General features: G+C 48.2%; 3 protein-coding genes across 3 annotated transcripts; all 3 read right to left on the bottom strand.

Annotated features, from left to right (window-relative positions):
- Nucleotides 1–2,160: 2,160 nt before the first annotated feature.
- Nucleotides 2,161–14,998, bottom strand: tpra1 (transmembrane protein, adipocyte asscociated 1). The gene is made up of 11 exons (XM_072459534.1): nucleotides 14,855–14,998; nucleotides 12,648–12,831; nucleotides 11,294–11,426; nucleotides 11,014–11,100; nucleotides 9,215–9,287; nucleotides 6,769–6,848; nucleotides 4,362–4,472; nucleotides 4,010–4,070; nucleotides 3,701–3,803; nucleotides 3,549–3,629; nucleotides 2,161–3,016 (listed from the first exon to the last, which is right to left on the bottom strand). The coding sequence occupies exons 2-11, from the start codon at nucleotides 12,818–12,820 to the stop codon at nucleotides 2,749–2,751; spliced, it is 1,170 nt and encodes a 389-aa protein (XP_072315635.1). The 5' UTR covers nucleotides 12,821–12,831; nucleotides 14,855–14,998; the 3' UTR covers nucleotides 2,161–2,748.
- On the bottom strand, nucleotides 6,857–9,124 carry LOC140372454 (uncharacterized; the record flags this gene model as incomplete). The annotated part of the gene is made up of 1 exon (XM_072459551.1): nucleotides 6,857–9,124. A coding segment is annotated over one exon (2,268 nt), but the record flags the coding sequence as incomplete, so codon positions are not given.
- A 1,352-nt stretch (nucleotides 14,999–16,350) lies between the features above and the next one.
- trim107 (tripartite motif containing 107) lies at nucleotides 16,351–21,943 on the bottom strand. The gene is made up of 2 exons (XM_072459532.1): nucleotides 20,809–21,943; nucleotides 16,351–16,770 (listed from the first exon to the last, which is right to left on the bottom strand). The coding sequence occupies exons 1-2, from the start codon at nucleotides 21,940–21,942 to the stop codon at nucleotides 16,366–16,368; spliced, it is 1,539 nt and encodes a 512-aa protein (XP_072315633.1). The 5' UTR covers nucleotide 21,943; the 3' UTR covers nucleotides 16,351–16,365.
- Between the last annotated feature and the right edge of the window lie 1,917 nt (nucleotides 21,944–23,860).

The raw sequence follows: 23,860 nt of genomic DNA, 5'->3' as shown, positions 1-23,860 counted from the left end.
CATGGTTTTACGTCATTTTCAAAAACATCATGATACAATAAATGCAGGACGGTCTGCATTAAAGCGATGACGTCTCCATGGAGACGAGCAGGTGCCACTGGCAGCAGGACACGCCCCCTTCGCCGCTCGTCTTCAGAAAAGTGCTTTTGGTCCAGTTTCAGTTTCCGGCATTGAAAGGAAACCCAAAATAACAAATGTTGGTCTTAAAGTCTTTGATCGATCGCTCGTCGCCCCAACGATTGATGCTCCGCCTCCACCCAAACGATTGATGCTCCGCCTCCACCCAAACGATTGATGCTCCGCCTCCACCCAAACGATTGATGCTCCGCCTCCACCCAAACGATTGATGCTCCGCCTCCACCCAAACGATTGATGCTCCGCCTCCACCCAAACGATTGATGCTCCGCCTCCACCCAAACGATTGATGCTCCGCCTCCACCCAAACGATTGATGCTCCGCCTCCACCCAAACGATTGATGCTCCGCCTCCACCCAAACGATTGATGCTCCGCCTCCAAAACCTCCAAACAGAAGCAACGTTTTCAGAAGTTGGTCCTCGACCCAAACGTCTCGGTCGATGTTTGGTCACATTTGGTCAATGTTTGGTCACATTTGGTCACATTGTTGTTCTGGAATGTTCCGGCGTTTCGGGAGCAGCCGTCGCCGCTCGTCTTTGCCCAACGAAAAACCGCGTCCGCCATATCGTAAAGACCGAACAAACGAGTCTCCACGGCTCCAAACACTCCGAGCGCTTCTAGTTTCAGAAGTACTCGAGTAAAAGTACAGATACACAGTGACATAAATACTTGAGTAAAAGTGGCACATAAATACTCTACATACACGTTCTGAAGCGCTGGCATTTCAAGAACGTCTTTGGTCGTCGGGAGCAATTCCCACAGATTTTTTCCAGTGAATTTTACCTTCATATTTCTACTCTGCGTCGTGACCTCAAAACGCTTCGACCGAACGCCATCGCTTCACGTTTACTTTTACTTTTCTGGACTGGAAGAACAGAACCTTTTCCGGGTCAAAGTTGTCGCTCTCTCGCGGTCGGGCGTTTTCATGGGCCGTTTTCATGGGCCGTTTTCATGGGCCGTTTTCATGGGCCGTTTTCATGGGCCGTTTTCATGGAGCGTTTTCATGGAGCGTTTTCATGGAGCGTTTTATGGGGCTTTTCTATGGGCCGTTCTCGTGGGGCGTTCTCGTGGGGCGTTCTCGTGGGGCGTTCATCTTGATAAAAACGTGAGGCGAAAAACACAATTTCTTCACAATATTTAAACGTTAATCTCTCATTTGTCTTTAGCGCTCTTACGAAACGCCAAAACGTTCTTTCCTGATCTAGTTTTTAAGGATTATCGCGTTTCCGAAAGTCTTGAAACACAAATTCTTCACAATATCAATAGTTTCACTCTCGTCTTTTTGCATCGTCAGGTCGTTAACGACGGTGTTCGCCGCTGAAGAACGCTTCGTCTGATAAACCTCTGCAGTTCTCGAGTCCAAAACACAAATACTTCACAATATTTCAAAGTTTCTCTCTCCAAAAGTCGTCTTTAGTGTTTAGAGTTTGCAAAGCGGGTTTAGAGTTTTGTTTTAGAGTGTTTATGGGTCTCCAGCGGTGGTCACGTGTTGATGGGTCTCCGGTGGTCACGTGTTGATGGGTCACGTGTTGATGGGTCACGTGTTGATGGGTCTCCGGTGGTCACGTGTTGATGGGTCACGTGTTGATGGGTCACGTGTTGATGGGTCACCGGTGGTCACGTGTTGATGGGTCACCGGCGGTCACGCGTTGATGGGTCACCGGCGGTCACGCGTTGATGGGTCACCGGCGGTAACGTGTTAATGGGTCACCGGCGGTCACGTGTTGATGGGTCACCGGTGGTCACGTGTTGATGGGTCTCCGGTGGTCACGTGTTGATGGGTCACGTGTTGATGGGTCACGTGTTGATGGGTCTCCGGTGGTCACGTGTTGATGGGTCACGTGTTGATGGGTCACGTGTTGATGGGTCACCGGTGGTCACGTGTTGATGGGTCACCGGCGGTCACGCGTTGATGGGTCACCGGCGGTCACGCGTTGATGGGTCACCGGCGGTAACGTGTTAATGGGTCACCGGCGGTCACGTGTTGATGGGTCACCGGTGGTCACGTGTTGATGGGTCTCCGGTGGTCACGTGTTGATGGGTCTCCGGTGGTCACGTGTTGATGGGTCACGTGTTGATGGGTCACGTGTTGATGGGTCACGTGTTGATGGGTCACCGGTGGTCACGTGTTGATGGGTCACCGGCGGTCACGCGTTGATGGGTCACCGGCGGTCACGCGTTGATGGGTCACCGGCGGTAACGTGTTAATGGGTCTCCGGTGGTCACGTGTTGATGGGTCACGTGTTGATGGGTCACGTGTTGATGGGTCACGTGTTGATGGGTCACGTGTTGATGGGTCACCGGTGGTCACGTGTTGATGGGTCTCCGGTGGTCACGTGTTGATGGGTCTCCGGTGGTCACGTGTTGATGGGTCACGTGTTGATGGGTCACGTGTTGATGGGTCACCGGTGGTCACGTGTTGATGGGTCACCGGCGGTCACGCGTTGATGGGTCACCGGCGGTCACGCGTTGATGGGTCACCGGCGGTAACGTGTTAATGGGTCACCGGCGGTCACGCGTTGATGGGTCACCGGCAGTAACGTGTTGATGGGTCACCGGCGGTAACGTGTTGATGGGTCACCGGCGGTCACGCGTTGATGGGTCACCGGCGGTCACGCGTTGATGGGTCTCCAGCGGTCCTCGGCGCTGCTGCCGTACGGCCCGGAGGCCACGTCGTCCAGATAGGCCCCGAGCGCCTGCGCCCTGCCCAGCGAGGAGCCGTCGATCTGGGTGGAGGAGTAGTACAGGCCCTGGTCCAGGACGTCGGCGCGGCGGTGGAAGTTGGCGGTGGCGGCGGTGGCGGTGTGTGGCAGCTGCACGTCGCTCTCCTCGGCCTCGTCCACCTGAGACTTGTACGAGAACAGGATCTTGGGCTCCGAGCTGTGGGAGCAGCATGAAAAAAGAAGAATAAATATGTTTCTAGTGTTCGTAAAGCTTCTCCCTACGTCTACACTTCTGCTGAACGTGGCAAGCGGCTAAATCCTGATGGCACAAGGCGGTTCCTCGTCACCAGAGCATAGAACTATCACAGCTGCTACAAGGAGTTCCTCAAGGCTCTGTCCTCGGACCACTGCTATTTACTATCGATATAAACTCAGTTGGTCATAATGTAAAAGTAGCCTCCACTTGTGCAGATGATGTGTCTCTGTATGCGCCCCCTGCTGTATTACATCCAACAAAACTGTTAATTTTGATCTTTTTTAAATGAAATTAAACGTCTGTCGTTCTCCAAAAGACACTCGATGGTCATGTGACTGGACAAGCACCTGACCGTGAAAAAAAGAGCGTTTCTCTGCAGCTCTTGCACTCAATGAAACTAAATGAAATAAATGAATAAAAACAATGAAGACTGAAGCTCATTGACCCTTGACTTGAGGAGAAGCGACAGCTCGTTCTTCAGGCTCAGACTCACCCGAAGAATCCTTTGAGGAACGTGACGTAGATGAGAGGAGCAAACGCCGAGAAGTAGAGGAAGGTGGTGAGGTCCACGCAGCTGCAGAGAGACAGAGGAGAGGAGGTGAGAGGAGGTAACAGGTAAAGACAGGTAAAGAGTAAAGTCCTGACCACAGCCCCTGGATGACGTCGGCGCAGAGCAGAGCACTGCCCACTCCCTGCACCAGGTTCAGCAGAGACAGGATCAGAGCGTAGACGTAGAAGCTGCGCTTGGCTGGACACGAGAGAGAGACACATCACCATGACAACGTACAATGTTTTGAATTAAAAATATATTAAAAGACTCAACTCATTCTACTTCAAATATATTTATGGAACATTTAAGTGAGTCTTACGATGTTTTCTAATGTTTTACAGGAAATTGACCATCGCCTGGAATAAACCTGGACCTGAGATCCTTTTAAATCACGTGTTACTCACACGGCAGCGAGATCCGTTCTCTGACCGGCGTTTTGGGCAGAATCACGATTAAAGAGTAAACCTAAAACACAACGGGAAGACGGGAACTTCAATAATGCATTTGTACAGGCCACATCCGGGCCGCCCCCGGGCCGGGTCCAGAACGTCCGGGCCGGGTCCAGAACGTCCGGGCCGGGTCCAGAACGTCCGGGCCGGGTCCAGAACGTCCGGGCCGGGTCCAGAACGTCCGGGCCGCGTCCAGAACGTCCGGGCCGGGTCCAGAACGTCCGGGCCGGGTCCAGAACGTCCGGGCCGGGTCCAGAACGTCCGGGCCGGGTCCAGAACGTCCGGGCCGTAAACGTTTGTCACTGACCAGGAAAAAGAAGCAGGAGCTGGCCAACCAGAAGTGTCGTCCTCCATGTCCGTAGATGTTGAAGTCCTCAGCAGACAGATGACTGTCGGGGTACAGGATCTCCAGAGCGCCCTGAACACAAGAGGAGGTGAGAGGAGGTGCAGGACAGATGACTGTCGGGGTACAGGATCTCCAGAGCGCCCTGAACACAAGAGGAGGTGAGAGGAGGTGCAGGACAGATGACTGTCGGGGTACAGGATCTCCAGAGCGCCCTGAACACAAGAGGAGGTGAGAGGAGGTGCAGGACAGATGACTGTCGGGGTACAGGATCTCCAGAGCGCCCTTGACTCTTTGATCAGGTTTAATCTTGAATCTTTTTCAACTTAAAATACGGTCTAAATATAACGAGCCAATCCATTCAAACAATGATTGACAAACACTTTTAAATGATGTCATACATTATTTTTCCAAACATCGTCTTTCATGAGAAAACTGTGGTCATAAATGTTCATGACCAAAGCACAGGTCAGAGGGGTCAAGGCCCTTCAACGTCGCTTTCAGGTTTAACCAGCTCGTATTAAACATCAGCTCTAAGATCTGAGATCTGAGCTCGTTCACATAAGATAAGATAATCCTTTATTCTCCACACATGGGGAAATTTCATTGTTGCAACGCAGTAGATACAGAGGAAAAGGACAGATCACTTATAGGAAGTTTAAAGGTCCCATAACATGCAAAATCGACTTTTCAAAGCTTTTAACCTTCTTACATTGCTATTTGTGCTTCATATATGTACCAGAGTGTTTTTGATTGATTCCCACAGTGTTTAGCTTTAGTACAGACTATCTCCTTTCCTCCAATCTCCAAACTGACGGGCGGTGGGGCAAGACCGCGTCATAACCACAGGCACGCGTCACCCTCCCCCCTCACCCTCCACCCCCCCCCCCTCCCGCCCCCTTTCCCCCGGCTCCACGGTGCTCCAGACTCCCGTGTCTCCCTACAAGCCCATTCTGCTTCGATTTACGAGGAAACACGGCTCAAAGAGGCCCAAAACTTCATGAATGATATCGCACTCTTTACTATTATCACAATGGTGAAGGTTTATGTGGCAGTTGATGCAGCAACCGGGAAAATAAACGGAGAGAAGTTCTATCCGATACCGAAAAACCAGGAAATAAGAGCGCGATGGACATATATATATATATATATATATATATATATATATATATATATATATATATATATATATATATATATATATATATATATATATATATAGCGCTATAGATATAGATGATATATATATATAGATATATCTGTTCTGCGCACGCTGTAGAATTAGTACCAGATTTATTTAGTCTCAAAGTAGACTCTTCCGCGGCGCAACGCGGAGCTAACAGCAGACAGCTGTGGGGCACACACTACGTCACGGGTGGGCGGGGCACACACGCGCTCTGAGACTACGTCACGGGTTGGGCGGGGCACACACGCGCTCTGAGACTACGTCACGGGTTGGGCGGGGCACACACGCGCTCTGAGACTACGTCACGGGTTGGGCGGGGCACACACGCGCTCTGAGACTACGTCACGGGTTGGGCGGGGCACACACGCGCTCTGAGACTACGTCACGGGTGGGCGGGGACAGTATTGCACATGAATATGACAGTATTGCACATGGGTATGACAGTATTGCACATGGGTATGACAGTATTGCACATGGGTATGACAGTATTGCACATGGGTATGACAGTATTGCACATGAATATGACAGTATTGCACATGGGTATGACAGTATTGCACATGGGTATGACAGTATTGCACATGAATATGACAGTATTGCACATGGGTATGACAGTATTGCACATGGGTATGACAGTATTGCACATGGGTATGACAGTATTGCACATGGGTATGACAGTATTGCACATGACAGTATTGCACATGGGTATGAAAGTGTTTGTTGTAGAGTGTGACAGCAGCAGAAGGAAAGACCTGTGAAACGTCTCATTCACAAAGCGAGGGTGGATCAGTCACTGAAGCTGGTCTCCAGAGTGGACAGAGTGTCCTGCAGGGGACAGAGTGTCCTGCAGGTGACAGAGTGTCCTGCAGGGGACAGAGTGTCCTGCAGGGGGCGACACTCATGGTCCAGCATAGATGTGAGTTTAGCCAGGACCCTTCTGTCCCCCACCTCCTGTCCAGAGGACAGCCCAGGACGGAGCTTTGTCCAGCTTCTTCCTCTCCCTCATGAGACTGTGTCATGTGACCACGTGACCGTGTGTCATGTGACCATGTGTCATGTGACCGTGTGTCGCGTGACCATGTGTCACGTGACCATGTGACCATGTGTCATGTGACCATGTGATCTGGTTGAACAGGTAAATTCCTCCACGTTTCTAAAGTGATTGTGATCATGAACAGTGAGTCTCACCTGAGTGATGGAATAAGCCAGAGCCAGAACTGCAGTGATGCCAAGAACACGCTTTATACTCGACTTACTCTCCAGATGACCTGAGCAAAGAAGATGAGGAAGAAGAAGAGTTCAGCTCAGAAGAAGAGTTCAGCTCAGATGAAGAAGAAGAAGAGTTCAGCTCAGATGAAGAAGAAGAAGAGTTCAGCTCAGAAGAAGAGTTCAGCTCAGAAGAAGAAGAAGAAGAGTTCAGCTCAGAAGAAGAGTTCAGCTCAGATGAAGAAGAAGAAGAGTTCAGCTCAGAAGAAGAGTTCAGCTCAGAAGAAGAGTTCAGCTCAGATGAAGAAGAAGAAGAGTTCAGCTCAGATGAAGAAGAAGAAGAGTTCAGCTCAGAAGAAGAAGAAGAAGAGTTCAGCTCAGAAGAAGAAGAGTTCAGCTCAGAAGAAGAAGAGTTCAGCTCAGAGGAAGAGTTCAGCTCAGAAGAAGAAGCGTTCAGCTCAGAAGAAGAAGAAGAAGAGTTCAGCTCAGAAGAAGAGTTCAGCTCAGAAGAAGAAGAGTTCAGCTCAGAAGAAGAGTTCAGCTCAGAAGAAGAAGAAGAAGAGTTCAGCTCAGAAGAAGAAGAAGAGTTCAGCTCAGAAGAAGAGTTCAGCTCAGAAGAAGAAGAAGAAGAGTTCAGCTCAGAAGAAGAGTTCAGCTCAGATGAAGAAGAAGAAGAGTTCAGCTCAGATGAAGAAGAAGAAGAGTTCAGCTCAGAAGAAGAGTTCAGCTCAGGAGAAGAAGAGTTCAGCTCAGAAGAAGAAGAAGAGTTCAGCTCAGAAGAAGAGTTCAGCTCAGAAGAAGAAGAGTTCAGCTCAGAAGAAGAGTTCAGCTCAGAAGAAGAAGAAGAAGAGTTCAGCTCAGAAGAAGAAGAAGAGTTCAGCTCAGAAGAAGAGTTCAGCTCAGAAGAAGAAGAAGAAGAAGAGTTCAGCTCAGAAGAAGAGTTCAGCTCAGAAGAAGAGTTCAGCTCAGAAGAAGAGTTCAGCTCAGAAGAAGAAGAAGAAGAGTTCAGCTCAGAAGAAGAAGCGTTCAGCTCAGAAGAAGAGTTCAGCTCAGAAGAAGAAGAAGAAGAGTTCAGCTCAGAAGAAGAAGAAGAGTTCAGCTCAGAAGAAGAGTTCAGCTCAGAAGAAGAAGAAGAAGAAGAGTTCAGCTCAGAAGAAGAGTTCAGCTCAGAAGAAGAGTTCAGCTCAGAAGAAGAGTTCAGCTCAGAAGAAGAAGAAGAGTTCAGCTCAGAAGAAGAAGCGTTCAGCTCAGAAGAAGAGTTCAGCTCAGAAGAAGAGGAAGAAGAGTTCAGCTCAGAAGAAGAAGAAGAGTTCAGCTCAGAGGAAGAGTTCAGCTCAGAAGAAGAAGCGTTCAGCTCAGAAGAAGAAGCGTTCAGCTCAGAAGAAGAAGAAGAGTTCAGCTCAGAAGAAGAGTTCAGCTCAGAAGAAGAAGAGTTCAGCTCAGAAGAAGAAGAGTTCAGCTCAGAGGAAGAGTTCAGCTCAGAAGAAGAAGCGTTCAGCTCAGAAGAAGAAGAAGAAGAGTTCAGCTCAGAAGAAGAAGAAGAGTTCAGCTCAGAAGAAGAGTTCAGCTCAGAAGAAGAGTTCAGCTCAGAAGAAGAGTTCAGCTCAGAAGAAGAAGAAGAAGAGTTCAGCTCAGAAGAAGAAGAAGAAGAGTTCAGCTCAGAAGAAGAAGAAGAGTTCAGCTCAGAAGAAGAGTTCAGCTCAGAAGAAGAAGAAGAAGAGTTCAGCTCAGAAGAAGAAGAAGAGTTCAGCTCAGAAGAAGAGTTCAGCTCAGAAGAAGAGTTCAGCTCAGAAGAAGAAGCGTTCAGCTCAGAAGAAGAAGAAGAAGAGTTCAGCTCAGAAGAAGAAGAAGAGTTCAGCTCAGAGGAAGAGTTCAGATCAGAAGAAGAAGAGTTCAGCTCAGAAGAAGAAGAAGAGTTCAGCTCAGAAGAAGAGTTCAGCTCAGAAGAAGAAGAGTTCAGCTCAGAAGAAGAAGCGTTCAGCTCAGAAGAAGAAGCGTTCAGCTCAGAAGAAGAAGAAGAGTTCAGATCAGAAGAAGAAGCGTTCAGCTCAGAAGAAGAAGCGTTCAGCTCAGAAGAAGAAGAAGAAGAGTTCAGCTCAGAAGAAGAAGAAGAGTTCAGCTCAGAAGAAGAGTTCAGCTCAGAAGAAGAAGAGTTCAGCTCAGAAGAAGAAGCGTTCAGCTCAGAAGAAGAAGAAGAGTTCAGCTCAGAAGAAGAAGCGTTCAGCTCAGAAGAAGAAGAAGAGTTCAGCTCAGAAGAAGAAGAAGAGTTCAGCTCAGAAGAAGAGTTCAGCTCAGAAGAAGAAGAGTTCAGCTCAGAAGAAGAAGCGTTCAGCTCAGAAGAAGAAGAAGAAGAGTTCAGCTCAGAAGAAGAAGAAGAGTTCAGCTCAGAAGAAGAGTTCAGCTCAGAAGAATAAATCTTCTTCTTTACCAAATGCCAGTCCCAGGATGACGACGCTGAGCTCAATGGCCAAGAGGAAGAATCGTGTGATTTCCCACAAAACCTGACGAAAAAACAAAGATGAGCCTTTTGAGAAATGTGAATGTTTTTAGTGTTAAATGATGAACATGTGTACGGTGAACACGTGTACGGTGAACACCTGTACGATGAACACCTGTACGATGAACACCTGTACGATGAACACCTGTACGATGAACACCTGTACGATGAACACCTGTACGATGAACACCTGTACGGTGAACACCTGTACGATGAACACCTGTACGATGAACACCTGTACGATGAACACCTGTACGGTGAACACCTGTACGATGAACACCTGTACGATGAGCACCTGTACGATGAACACCTGTACGATGAGCACCTGTACGGTGAACACGTGTACGGTGAACACGGGTACGAAGAGCACGGGTACGAAGAACACCTGTACGAAGAACACCTGTACGATGAACACCTGTACGATGAACACCTGTACGATGAACACCTGTACGATGAACACCTGTACGATGAACACGTGTACGATGAACACCTGTACGATGAACACCTGTACGATGAACACCTGTACGATGAACACGTGTACGATGAACACGTGTACGATGAACACCTGTACGATGAACACCTGTACGATGAACACGTGTACGATGAACACCTGTACGATGAACACGTGTACGATGAACACCTGTACGATGAACACCTGTACGATGAACACCTGTACGATGAACACGTGTACGATGAACACCTGTACGATGAACACCTGTACGATGAACACCTGTACGATGAACACCTGTACGATGAACACGTGTACGATGAACACCTGTACGATGAACACCTGTACGATGAACACCTGTACGATGAACACGTATACGATGAACACGTGTACGATGAACACGTGTACGATGAACACGTGTACGATGAACACCTGTACGATGAACACCTGTACGATGAACACCTGTACGATGAACACCTGTACGATGAACACGTGTACGATGAACACCTGTACGATGAACACCTGTACGATGAACACGTGTACGATGAACACCTGTACGATGAACACCTGTACGATGAACACGTGTACGATGAACACGTGTACGATGAACACCTGTACGATGAACACCTGTACGATGAACACGTGTACGATGAACACGTGTACGATGAACACCTGTACGATGAACACGTGTACGATGAAAACGTGTACGATGAACACGTGTACGATGAACACCTGTACGATGAACACGTGTACGATGAAAACGTGTACGATGAACACGTGTACGATGAACACGTGTACGATGAAAACGTGTACGATGAACACGTGTACGATGAACACCTGTACGATGAACACGTGTACGATGAAAACGTGTACGATGAACACGTGTACGATGAACACCTGTACGATGAACACGTGTACGATGAAAACGTGTATGATGAACATATAAACACGCGTATGATAAACAGTTTGTGTGAGTGTGTAGGTGTGTGAGTGTGCGTGTGTCAAAGTGAGAGTGTGTGCGTGTGTGCGTGTGAGTGTGTGAGAGAGTGTGTAGGTGTGCGTGTGTGAGAGTGTGCGTGTGTGTGTGCGTGTGTGCGCGTGTGTGAGAGTGTGCGCGTGTGTGAGAGTGTGTGCGTATGTGCGTGTGTGTGTGCGCGTGTGTGAGAGTGTGCGCGTGTGTGAGAGTGTGCGCGTGTGTGAGAGTGTGTGCGTATGTGCGTGTGTGTGTGCGCGTGTGTGAGAGTGTGCGCGTGTGTGCGCGTGTGTGCGCTAGTGCCTGTACCTTGTCAATGATGGTGGCTGCACTCGACGCACTGACCGTCATGGAAACGATGGCTCTGGCAATTCCCACCGCGGCAACAACGAAAACCTGTGAAAAACATACACTTATTTAGAGCATATTAGAGCTGTAACGATTAGTTTAGAAGCCGACAGTCAAACTATTATTTCTATACACATCTTTAACCAAATAAAGGTAAAAATAAGTGACTGAAGGCGTTTATGGATATTGATTTAATCATATCTGTTTTTACATGTGTGTGTGTGTGTGTGTGTGTGTTCACCAGCAGGTAGAAGGTGATGAAGATGGGGCTGGACGTCACTCGGATCTTGGCTCTGGCCGAGGGCAGTTTCCACATCAGGAACACGAAGAACGCCACGTTTGGGACCAACAGCAGCAGGTCCCAGTAACGAACCCTGAACACAGCATTCACAGTCAACCAAGAAGTGTGTGTACCTGGTGTGTGTGTGTGTACCTGGTGTGTGTGTGTGTGTACCTGGTGTGTGTGTGTGTACCTGGTGTGTGTGTACCTGGTGTGTGTGTGTACCTGGTGTGTGTGTGTGTACCTGGTGTGTGTGTGTGTACCTGGTGTGTGTGTGTACCTGGTGTGTGTGTGTGTACCTGGTGTGTGTGTGTACCTGGTGTGTGTGTGTACCTGGTGTGTGTGTGTGTACCTGGTGTGTGTGTGTGTACCTGGTGTGTGTGTGTGTACCTGGTGTGTGTGTACCTGGTGTGTGTGTGTACCTGGTGTGTGTGTGTGTGTACACCTGGTGTGTGTGTGTGTGTACCTGGTGTGTGTGTGTACCTGGTGTGTGTGTACCTGGTGTGTGTGTGTACCTGGTGTGTGTGTGTGTGTGTACCTGGTGTGTGTGTACCTGGTGTGTGTGTGTACCTGGTGTGTGTGTGTACCTGGTGTGTGTGTGTACCTGGTGTGTGTGTACCTGGTGTGTGTGTGTGTACCTGGTGTGTGTGTGTGTACCTGGTGTGTGTGTACCTGGTGTGTGTGTGTGTACCTGGTGTGTGTGTGTGTACCTGGTGTGTGTGTGTGTACCTGGTGTGTGTGTACCTGGTGTGTGTGTACCTGGTGTGTGTGTGTACCTGGTGTGTGTGTACCTGGTGTGTGTGTGTGTGTACCTGGTGTGTGTGTGTACCTGGTGTGTGTGTACCTGGTGTGTGTGTGTACCTGGTGTGTGTGTGTGTGTGTACCTGGTGTGTGTGTACCTGGTGTGTGTGTGTACCTGGTGTGTGTGTACCTGGTGTGTGTGTGCTGTGTACCAGGAGTGTGTGTCTTGTTGTCGTTTACCCGGTGTGTGTCTCTTGTTGTCGTTTACCCCGTGTGTGTCTTGTTTACCCGGTGTGTGTCTTGTTTACCCGGTGTGTGTCTTGTTTACCCGGTGTGTCTTGTTGTCGTTTACCCAGTGTGTGTCTTGTTGTTGTTTACCCGGTGTGTCTTGTTGTCGTTTACCCGGTGTGTGTCTCTTGTTGTCGTTTACCCCGTGTGTGTCTTGTTTACCCGGTGTGTGTCTTGTTTTTGTTTACCCGGTGTGTGTCTTGTTTACCCGGTGTGTCTTGTTGTCGTTTACCCAGTGTGTGTCTTGTTGTTGTTTACCCGGTGTGTGTGTCTTGTTGTCGTTTACCTGGAGGTTCCGATGTCCTCGTACAGCACCTGGAGGCAGCGGTGAGGTCTGGAGATGTTGCTCTGAGTGTCCGGCTGCAGCGTGGAGAAGGCGGACGAGGAGTTTTCGGACCATGGCGACACGCTGCTGTTGTACCGGGCGAATCGGACCGCCGCCGTCACCGTGGGCAACATGACGCCACCGCCTGAGCGACAAACGTTCAGCTGCTCCGGGTTCCACAGCCTGGCATTAACTCTGCACACAGACAAACAACGCAAGTATGTGCTTTTACTGCGGAACATTCAGGCAACAACAATATCACTATGGCAGCAACAACAATACTATGGCAACAACAATATCACTATGGCAACAACAATATCACTATGGCAACTACAATATCACTATGGCAACAACAATATCACTATATGGCAACAACAATATCACTATGGCAACAACAATATCACTATGGCAACAACAATATCACTATATGGCAACAACAATATCACTATATGGCAACAACAATATGGCAACAACAATATCACTATATGGCAACAACAATATCACTACGGCAACAACAATATCACTATATGGCAACAACAATATCACTATCTGGCAACAACAATATCACTTTGGCAACAACAATATCACTATCTGGCAACAGCAATATCACTATGGCAACAACAATATCACTATGGCAACAACAATATCACTATATGGCAACAACAATATCACTATATGGCAACAACAATATGGCAACAACAATATCACTATATGGCAACAACAATATCACTACGGCAACAACAATATCACTATATGGCAACAACAATATCACTATCTGGTAACAACAATATCACTTTGGCAACAACAATATCACTATCTGGCAACAGCAATATCACTATGGCAACAACAATATCACTATGGCAACAACAATATCACTATATGGCAACAACAATATCACTATCTGGCAACAACAATATCACTTTGGCAACAACAATATCACTATCTGGCAACAGCAATATCACTATGGCAACAACAATATCACTATGGCAACAACAATATCACTATGGCAACAACAATATCACTATATGGCAACAACAATATCACTATATGGCAACAACAATATGGCAACAACAATATCACTATGGCAACAACAATATCACTATGGCAACAACAATATCACTATATGGCAACAACAATATGGCAACAACAATATCACTATGGCAACAACAATATCACTATATGGCAACAACAATATCACCATGGCAACAACAATATGGCAACAGCAATATCACTATATGGCAACAACAATATGGCAACAACAATATCACTATGGCAACAACAATATCACTATATGGCAACAACAATATCACCATGGCAACAACAATATGGCAACAGCAATATGGCAACAACAATATCACTATGGGCAACAACAATATCACTATATGGCAACAACAATATCACCATGGCAACAACAATATGGCAACAGCAATATGGCAACAACAATATCACTATGGGCAACAACAATATCACTATATGGCAACAACAATATCACCATGGGCAACAACAACATCACCATGGCAACAAGCAGGTAAGTTACATTCACAGAAACGTGCAGCTTTAATCCAGTTTCTCAGTGTCTTTACATAAACATATATATTTTTTGTCAGTAATTAAAGCTGTAATAAAAATGTATGATTAATATTATATGATAAAGTACAAACAGTTTCTACATGTTTTTACTCTGTCAACTTTACATTCATTAGATAAAAGTGATAATTAATCTACGTTTTTCCCACAGAGATTGTTGTTTTTATTCATCTGCAGAACGATGTAGAAGATCGTTGGCGTCTTTAATAATCTAAAAGGTTTTCTCGTGACTATCGTAGATAAAACATTTGTAGATAAAACATCAAAAAGCAAAACGCGGCCATAAAAGATAAAGTATTTTAATTCAATCGTGAAAGAAATGCAGCGTTAGCCGAGGAATGCTAACACTTTCCACTCGAGCCTCAGATTATCAGGTTGTGTTTATTCCTACAGCATCAAATCATAAGAAACACGCCACGTTTAATGAATATATAACATATTTATAATATATTTATGATGAAATGACGGACGGGAAAGAGAAAGAGGAGTAACAACGGCGCGTTCGCGTTAGCGCAACACGAGATAACGAGCAGAATGACGCGAAATAAAGGACGAAACGGTGAATAAAGGTCAGATTTTACCTGTTCGGAGGAGACGGGTTTAAAAGACTTTAATTTAGATATTTTACGGCTCGTTTAGACAAAGATTAAACGCTTCGCAGCAGGAAAAGCCTCAATGTTGTTTTCATGTTTTGGTTTCGCAGATTTCCCCGTGATCAGCTGACGTCACGCGGTGAAGTATCGCGAGAGGGAGCGAGATTAAGGACCCAGAAGAGAAATCCAGAAATTCTACGATGTAAATAAAGATAAATAAAGGGCAGAAAACAATAAATACAGCTATAAATTTAAAACAAAGATATAAATGCTAAATCAATATCATGGTTGCTGTTCAAGTGAAGTCATCACTACACGTTTAAAATATAGACATTCTGTTTTTTACTTTGACAAATGTGTAGTTCACTATTTTCTTGTAAGGGATCATCTCAAAATGGGTTGAAGCTGAAAAGACGTAATTTTTTCCTCTCTCTCTGGAGCCCCTCCCCCTCTCAAAAGACTGGCTTCACTTCAAATGTAAAACGATAGTAGCTTGATAGACCTGCTTCACCTCTAGTGAACATCCCTGAACATCCTTTGGTAAGTTTTCTTTTTATTTGTATCTATTTTATTTTATTTCCCCCCTCCATTCCCTATTAAGATAGGAGAGGAGTTTTGTCAATAAGAGTTTTTTGTTTTGTTCATAAGAGTTCTTCTATTAAGAGTGTGTTTTTGAAACGTCCTACAATCTGTCCTTTCCTCCTGTTTCTACTGCAACAACCACATTTCCCCTTGTGTGACATTAAAGGATTATCTTATCTTATCTTCATAAAAGTGTAATTTACATTGTATTTTCCCATTATAAAACTATAAAAGACAATCAGCTGTAAATAATAGTTTAAACTCTGTACGTGTATTTAATATTGTCCCGTCTGTTGAAATAAACAGGGGTCGACATATATTTTCACATCTTTATTTGCTTTGGCGGTGCTTCACTCACAATAAACTTTGCATTTATTTCAGTCAATGATTAACGAAAGTCGAGTTTCAGGCTGGACCTTTTTAACATTATTACTTTATTACTATCATGAATATGACACAAAGCAGAGAATTTCCACAGACGTGTGATTAAACGAGTGTCGACAGCATGGAACATTCAGGAAGTATTTGTATCATCAGTTTTTGTTGGTTTGAATAATAATACAACATGTTTACATTCAAATGTTTAAATCATTTGAGGTGTGGTCAGGCCCAGCAGCAGTGAAGCACGGCTCAAACGCAGAGGAGCAGTTTGTGACTCGTTAGCCATCGCTTCACTCCTTCTCTCTGTGGCAATTAAAAGAGTCTCATTAACATAACTCAATAACTCAATAACGATTGAACACAAAGAGCGAGTTACGGCCGTTTAATCACACGTAAGAACCGTTCACACACTAAGCACTTCACCAACAAACACACTTTCATTTATAGAACACAGTTTGTGCTTCACACGTTCAGTTTCATAATATGTTCTATAATTAAGACTTGAAGAAAGAAGAGAAGGACAAAAGGTGATTGTCTCATGTGCGGATGGTGAGTCGTCCCTTGGGGTCTCCAGACAACATCCTGTAGACCAGACGCAGCGGCTCCTTCCTCTCCGTGTTGAACCTGTGGATGAGGCGTCGCTCGCAGGTCGGGCTCAGGTCGTGGACGTCCAGCCGGCCTCGGTCGCAGTCCAACGTCAGCTCCATCATCCTGGACGCCTGGCAGGTCCTCTTCAGGGGCGTGGCCTGGCTCCGCTCGAACGCCGTGAGCAGGTTCTGGTTCCACATCAGGGCCCAGGACCGGGGGCACGCCTCGAGGGCCGAGGGAAGGCCGGAGCGCGGCAGAGACGACGCCACGCACACACCCAGGATCCAGGGGGCGGCGTCCAGCTCCACCTCCCACCTGTGGACGCCAGCGCTGAAGCTCTGAGCGCTCAGCACCTGCAGAGACACACCCTTTATTCACCTCCTCCACCAAATCCTCCTCTTTTATGAGTGAGCACAGGGCTCCTCCTCTTTTATGAGGGAGCACAGGGCTCCTCCTCTTTTATGAGGGAGCACAGGGCTCCTCCTCTTTTATGAGGGAGCACAGGGCTCCTCCTCTTTTATGAGGGAGCACAGGGCTCCTCCTCTTTTATGAGGGAGCACAGGGCTCCTCCTCTTTTATGAGGGAACACAGGGCTCCTCCTCTTTTATGAGTGAACACAGGGCTCCTCCTCTTTTATGAGGGAGCACAGGGCTCCTCCTCTTTTATGAGGGAGCACAGGGCTCCTCCTCTTTTATGAGTGAACACAGGGCTCCTCCTCTTTTATGAGTGAACACAGGGCTCCTCCTCTTTTATGAGGGAGCACAGGGCTCCTCCTCTTTTATGAGTGAACACAGGGCTCCTCCTCTTTTATGAGTGAACACAGGGCTCCTCCTCTTTTATGAGGGAGCACAGGGCTCCTCCTCTTTTATGAGTGAACACAGGGCTCCTCCTCTTTTATGAGGGAACACAGGGCTCCTCCTCTTTTATGAGGGAGCACAGGGCTCCTCCTCTTTTATGAGGGAGCACAGGGCTCCTCCTCTTATGAGGGAGCACAGGGCTCCTCCTCTTTTATGAGGGAACACAGGGCTCCTCCTCTTTTATGAGGGAACACAGGGCTCCTCCTCTTTTATGAGGGAACACAGGGCTCCTCCTCTTTTATGAGGGAACACAGGGCTCCTCCTCTTTTATGAGTGAACACAGGGCTCCTCCTCTTTTATGAGGGAGCACAGGGCTCCTCCTCTTTTATGAGTGAACACAGGGCTCCTCCTCTTTTATGAGGGAGCACAGGGCTCCTCCTCTTTTATGAGTGAACACAGGGCTCCTCCTCTTTTATGAGTGAACACAGGGCTCCTCCTCTTTTATGAGTGAACACAGGGCTCCTCCTCTTTTATGAGGGAGCACAGGGCTCCTCCTCTTTTATGAGGGAGCACAGGGCTCCTCCTCTTTTATGAGGGAACACAGGGCTCCTCCTCTTTTATGAGTGAACACAGGGCTCCTCCTCTTTTATGAGGGAGCACAGGGCTCCTCCTCTTTTATGAGGGAGCACAGGGCTCCTCCTCTTTTTATGAGGGAGCACAGGGCTCCTCCTCTTTTTATGAGGGAGCACAGGGCTCCTCCTCTTTTTATGAGGGAGCACAGGGCTCCTCCTCTTTTATGAGGGAGCACAGGGCTCCTCCTCTTTTTATGAGGGAGCACAGGGCTCCTCCTCTTTTATGAGGGAGCACAGGGCTCCTCCTCTTTTTATGAGGGAGCACAGGGCTCCTCCTCTTTTATGAGGGAGCACAGGGCTCCTCCTCTTTTATGAGGGAGCACAGGGCTCCTCCTCTTTTATGAGTGAACACAGGGCTCCTCCTCTTTTATGAGTGAACACAGGGCTCCTCCTCTTTTATGAGTGAACACAGGGCTCCTCCTCTTTTATGAGGTAACACAGGGCTCCTCCTCTTTTATGAGTGAGCACAGGGCTCCTCCTCTTTTATGAGTGAACACAGGGCTCCTCCTCTTTTATGAGTGAACACAGGGCTCCTCCTCTTTTATGAGGGAACACAGGGCTCCTCCTCTTTTATGAGGGAACACAGGGCTCCTCCTCTTTTATGAGGGAGCACAGGGCTCCTCCTCTTTTATGAGGGAGCACAGGGCTCCTCCTCTTTTATGAGGGAGCACAGGGCTCCTCCTCTTTTATGAGTGAACACAGGGCTCCTCCTCTTTTATGAGGGAGCACAGGGCTCCTCCTCTTTTATGAGTGAACACAGGGCTCCTCCTCTTTTATGAGGGAACACAGGGCTCCTCCTCTTTTATGAGTGAACACAGGGCTCTCCTCTTTTATGAGGGAACACAGAGCTCCTCCTCTTATGAGGGAACACAGGGCTCCTCCTCTTTTATGAGGGAGCACAGGGCTCCTCCTCTTTTATGAGGGAGCACAGGGCTCCTCCTCTTTTATGAGGGAGCACAGGGCTCCTCCTCTTTTATGAGGGAACACAGGGCTCCTCCTCTTTTATGAGGGAACACAGGGCTCCTCCTCTTTTATGAGGGAGCACAGGGCTCCTCCTCTTTTATGAGTGAACACAGGGCTCCTCCTCTTTTATGAGTGAACATAGGGCTCCTCCTCTTTTATGAGGGAGCACAGGGCTCCTCCTCTTTTATGAGTGAACACAGAGCTCCTCCTCTTTTATGAGGGAGCACAGGGCTCCTCCTCTTTTATGAGTGAACACAGGGCTCCTCTTTTATGAGGGAGCACAGGGCTCCTCCTCTTTTATGAGGGAGCACAGGGCTCCTCCTCTTTTATGAGTGAACACAGGGCTCCTCCTCTTTTATGAGGGAGCACAGGGCTATTGAGTTAGTTTGTTTACACCCCCACCGTCTCCGGGTTGGGCGGGGCACACGCGCTCTGAGACTACGTCACGGGTTGGGCGGGGCACACACGCGCTCTGAGACTACGTCACGGGGTGGGCGGGGCACACACGCGCTCTGAGACTACGTCACGGGTTGGGCGGGGCACACGCGCTCTCTGAGACTACGTCACGGGTGGGCGGGGCACACACGCGCTCTGAGACTACGTCACGGGTGGGCGGGGCACACGCGCTCTCTGAGACTACGTCACGGGTGGGCGGGGCACACACGCGCTCTGAGACTACGTCACGGGTGGGCGGGGCACACGCGCTCTCTGAGACTACATCACGGGTGGGCGGGGCACACACGCTCTCTGAGACTACGTCACGGGTTGGGCGGGGCACACGCGCTCTCTGAGACTACGTCACGGGTGGGCGGGGCACACACGCTCTCTGAGACTACGTCACGGGTGGGCGGGGCACACACGCGCTCTGAGACTACGTCACGGGTGGGCGGGGCACACACGCTCTCTGAGACTACGTCACGGGTGGGCGGGGCACACACGCTCTGAGACTACGTCACGGGTGGGCGGGGCACACACGCTCTCTGAGACTACGTCACGGGTGGGCGGGGCACACACGCGCTCTGAGACTACGTCACGGGTGGGCGGGGCACACACGCTCTCTGAGACTACGTCACGGGTGGGCGGGGCACACACGCGCTCTGAGACTACGTCACGGGTGGGCGGGGCACACACGCGCTCTGAGACTACGTCACGGGTTGGGCGGGGGAGCCAGATGGCTCTTCACAAGGGTGGGGGCGAATATCAAACCAAGCCGTTTGCATTTCCGGGTTGATGAGGAGGTCCAAGGTCTGGGTGATATTTCTTAACTATTATGTTAAGGGTGTTGCACAACACTTATTATTATCAATCATACACTTAGGATAGACTACAAAACGTGAAAAAAAGCATGTTATGGCACCTTTAATGAAATTAATTAATTGATGAATAAAAATTGGTCTGGATACAAAATGAATTTAAAAAAGCTGAAATTCTCTCTCACTGGCACCGCCCTCTGACCTTTAGAAATTGGAATCTCTTAGATATTCAGGTGTGGTACTTCATAGACACTTATCAACAGTTCTGGAGAAAAAATACACTCCACTTTTTACTACTATAAAAAAAGATCTTGAAAAAGTGATTCTGATCCAGACTTAAGTCTAAGTCAAAGGTTGAAACTATAAAAATGAATGTTTTGTCCAGATTTCGCTCTCTGTTCCTCCTGATTTCCATCTCCAACCGGCTGTTTGGTGATGGAATAAAACTATCTCTAGATTTATATGGCAAGGGAAAAAACCCTGTATCTAATTCAAAACGCTACAATTATCCAAAGAAAAAGGAGGCAAAGTTTACTCCGTTTGAAAAATGACTTTATTCCAGCTCAAATCAGAGCGTTGCTGTACATAAAGGCCTGTACTAGCCCCATTCCATTTCAGAACTATCTATTCGGGCCTGAAGATTCCTGCCTTGGACACAATAAATGAATATCTTTGGAATCTTTTGTTGCGTTTCTCGTGTTTCTTTTTCTGTCGTGTGTAGGATTAAATAGAATAGATGATGGTACCTGCATGAAGCTGGTGAACCTCTGCGGCGTCGGCGCGTACGGCTGTTTCTTCGAGCTGAACTTCACCGTCTTCAGATCCTCGGACAGGAGCAGATTTGGGTGAAGCGTTTCTGGGTCAAAGGTCGCCTCCGATGGGTTGAACTCACTCCTCAGCGACCTCTGAACCTGCCCAAATGTATCTCGAAATTCCCGGCTCAGTCGCTCCAGTTCAGGACACAGTTTTGACAGGTCAAAGTTCACGTCTTGGGATTCTTCCAGTGGTTTCACTTCTTTGCATCGCTCAATTTCTGACTCTAAACTTTGTATTTTAGATGTAAAAACATTATCATTTTCCTCTTTTAGCAGATTGTCAACTTCTTGCTTTGTTTTCTTAATTTGACGGCTAAATTCAGATGCTTCTTCCACTCGCTTACGAATCGTTTCCTCTCCCGGGCTAAACTCTTTATGGATTAGCGCCATGATTGTCTCGCTGTAGTTTTGAGCTAAGCTAGTCACTTCTGACACCAGTTTCAATGCGTTTTCTCGTAGCTTAGCGTTAGCCGTCGTCACGTTTAGCTCGTGCTCTTGCTCTTTCTTCAAAAACACCTCCGCTTTTTCCAATTTGTTTGTCAAATCGGAAACTTCTGACGTCAATTTGAACTTCGATTCTGACATTTTTCTTTCATCCTCTTCTGCTTTTAACACGAGCAAAAGTGGACTTACTAAACCGTCTTCGTTTGATGCCGAGTCAGCTTTAGGTTCAACCATTTTACTTTTCAAGTAGTCGTATAGTTCTGAATCGACAGCGACAGCTTCCACCTCTTCAATCGACTGGACTAGAACGCTATCATTTACAGAGACTATTTCGGCATTGCCTTGGCAGCCGTTGTGGCAACCGCTGTGGCAACCGCCGTGGCAACCACCGTGGCAACCGCCATGGCAACCGCCGTGGCAACCGACGTGGCAACCGCTGTGGCAGTCGCCGTAGTCCTTGGGGTGGTACTCTTGTCTGCATTGGGGGCAGCAGTGGCGGTCCAAACCCTGGTCCATGGTCCGGAGGCAGCGGAGGCAGAAGGCGTGTCCACAGGGGAGCGCTATGGGGGCGGAGCAGAGCTGGAGACACGTGGGACAGAGGACAGGAGTGAGCGCAGACATCATGGAGGACCTGTGGAGGAGAGGATGTCGTTAGTAACGGTTCTAATTGATGCTCTGGCGCCTCGTGTGGTGTAACCCACAGAGGTTTTGTGTTGAGCATTATTCTGGTTCTGAAAAGGATGCTCGGGACCAGAGCTCGTGTTGAAGATGGCGCTCCGGTTGTCATGGCAACCTGTCGTTACTTTCCGAATTCAATTCTTACTGTGTTTAGTGTCATATTCCCGACTGGTTTCTAGAAGTTATTATTCAATAACCCATTGTGTCCGAGCGCAGATGCAGACAGAGTGTCCAGAGCGTCCTCCAGGGGGCGCTGTCCTCAGACACGCGTGAGCGTCCTCCAGGGGGCGCTGTCCTCAGACACGCGTGAGCGTCCTCCAGGGGGCGCTGTCCTCAGACACGCGTGAGCGTCCTCCAGGGGGCGCTGTCCTCAGACACGCGTGAGCGTCCTCCAGGGGGCGCTGTCCTCAGACACACGTGAGCGTCCTCTAGGGGGCGCTGTCCTCAGACACATGTGAGCGTCCTCCAGGGGGCGCTGTCCTCAAACACACGTGAGAGGACAACTGGAGTGACGTAATTTCCGGTGAGTGTGTCGCGTTTTCAGAGCTGTTCGTTCTTAGAGCCTTTTACCGATTAATCCACGAATTATACACACTATTTACGCATCATATACAGGAAAGTGAACGTTTGATTTCTCCGCAAACAATCCGGAGCCTCAAGCCGCTCACTTTTCAGTATTTCGTGGATTAAAAAGCCCTCCTCACTCTCTAGCTCCAGCCTGAACTAGCCTAGCGTAGCCTAGCCGCTAGCGTCATGGCTGGATCTACCTTTACCTGTTTGAGCTGTCATATGTCGAGTCAGAACCCTGGCTCCTTCTCTGATGACAGGTGCGTGAAGTGCAGTGTAGTGGTAGTTTTGGAGGCCAGGGTTACGGAGTTAGAAGCGCGGATCCGCTGTTTAGAGGAGCTTAAGTCCAGTTATAGTTCGGTTTTAGCTCGAGGGCTACCGGACCGCGCTGCAGGGCGTAGCATTAGCATTAGCAGTAGCAGTAAGGCCGAGCTCAGCCCCTCAGCGTCTCCCGTGCAGCCGGGACTAGACCAGGAACAGAATAGGGACCAATTTGTGACAGTTCGGAGGGGACAAGGCGCTAAACGCCGAACCTCAGAGCGCCGTGAGCTTCACGTCTATAATAGGTTTTCTCCCCTCAGCGATCACACGCCCGCTGAACACACGAGAGAAACTCTTGTAATCGGGAGTTCTATTGTTAGAGACGTGAAGCTGCTAGCGTTAGGTGTTACCCGGGGGCCAGAATGGGTGACATCGAAGGAAACCTTAGGATCTTAAAGCAGAGTAGGACCCGTTTCCGGCGAGTCGTGATTCACGCAGGCGGTAACGACGCCCGGCGGAGACAATCAGAGGTGCTCAAAGTTCAAGTAGCCGCGGTGTGTGACCTAGCGAAGTCGATGTCAGACACTGTAATATTTTCTGGTCCCCTGCCCAATCGGATCAATGCTGAATTGTACAGCCGTCTCTCAGCATTCAACTGGTTATCCAGATGGTGCCCTCAAAACAACGTTGTCTTTATTGATAACTGGAGTGTGTTTTGGGGAAAGCCCGGGCTCATACGCAGGGATGGCATCCATCCGACTTCGGAGGGTACATCCCTATTAGTTCGGAATTTGACCGATAGTCTTAGTCGTGTTAAGTGACCATCTAGGGATGAGCCCCGGGCGCAGAGCAGCAGTTCAAGACGCTCCTCTGTCGCTGAACTCTCGCCCGTTCTGTTACATGTGAAGTGTTCAGATTCAAGACAGATAGAGAATGTGTGTGTCCCTCGTGTCCCTCGTACAAATAATGCCAAAAAGTCACATCTCAGAAAAAATATTTCAGGCGTCAGACCAAATAACTTAAGGAAAATAAC

This window comes from Eucyclogobius newberryi, unplaced genomic scaffold (assembly GCF_026437365.1).
Source record: "Eucyclogobius newberryi isolate DKJ021-1_F unplaced genomic scaffold, fEucNew1.0.hap1 SCAF_23, whole genome shotgun sequence".
NCBI lineage: Eukaryota > Metazoa > Chordata > Actinopteri > Gobiiformes > Gobiidae > Eucyclogobius > Eucyclogobius newberryi.
The sequence above is the reverse complement of the archived record's forward strand: the minus strand, read 5'-3'. Positions and strand labels throughout refer to the sequence as shown.

Coding starts and splice junctions, on each gene's coding strand:
- trim107 (XM_072459532.1), bottom strand. CDS start 21,942: ATGTCTGCGCTCACTCCTGTCCTCTGTCCCACGTGTCTCCAGCTCTGC. Junction 16,771..20,808: donor GGTTCACCAGCTTCATGCAG/GTACCATCATCT, acceptor GTGTCTCTGCAG/GTGCTGAGCGCTCAGAGCTT.
- tpra1 (XM_072459534.1), bottom strand. CDS start 12,820: ATGTTGCCCACGGTGACGGCGGCGGTCCGATTCGCCCGGTACAACAGC. Junction 11,101..11,293: donor TCATCACCTTCTACCTGCTG/GTGAACACACAC, acceptor TGTTTTTCACAG/GTTTTCGTTGTTGCCGCGGT. Junction 4,071..4,361: donor GCTCCTGCTTCTTTTTCCTG/GTCAGTGACAAA, acceptor GTTGTGTTTTAG/GTTTACTCTTTAATCGTGAT.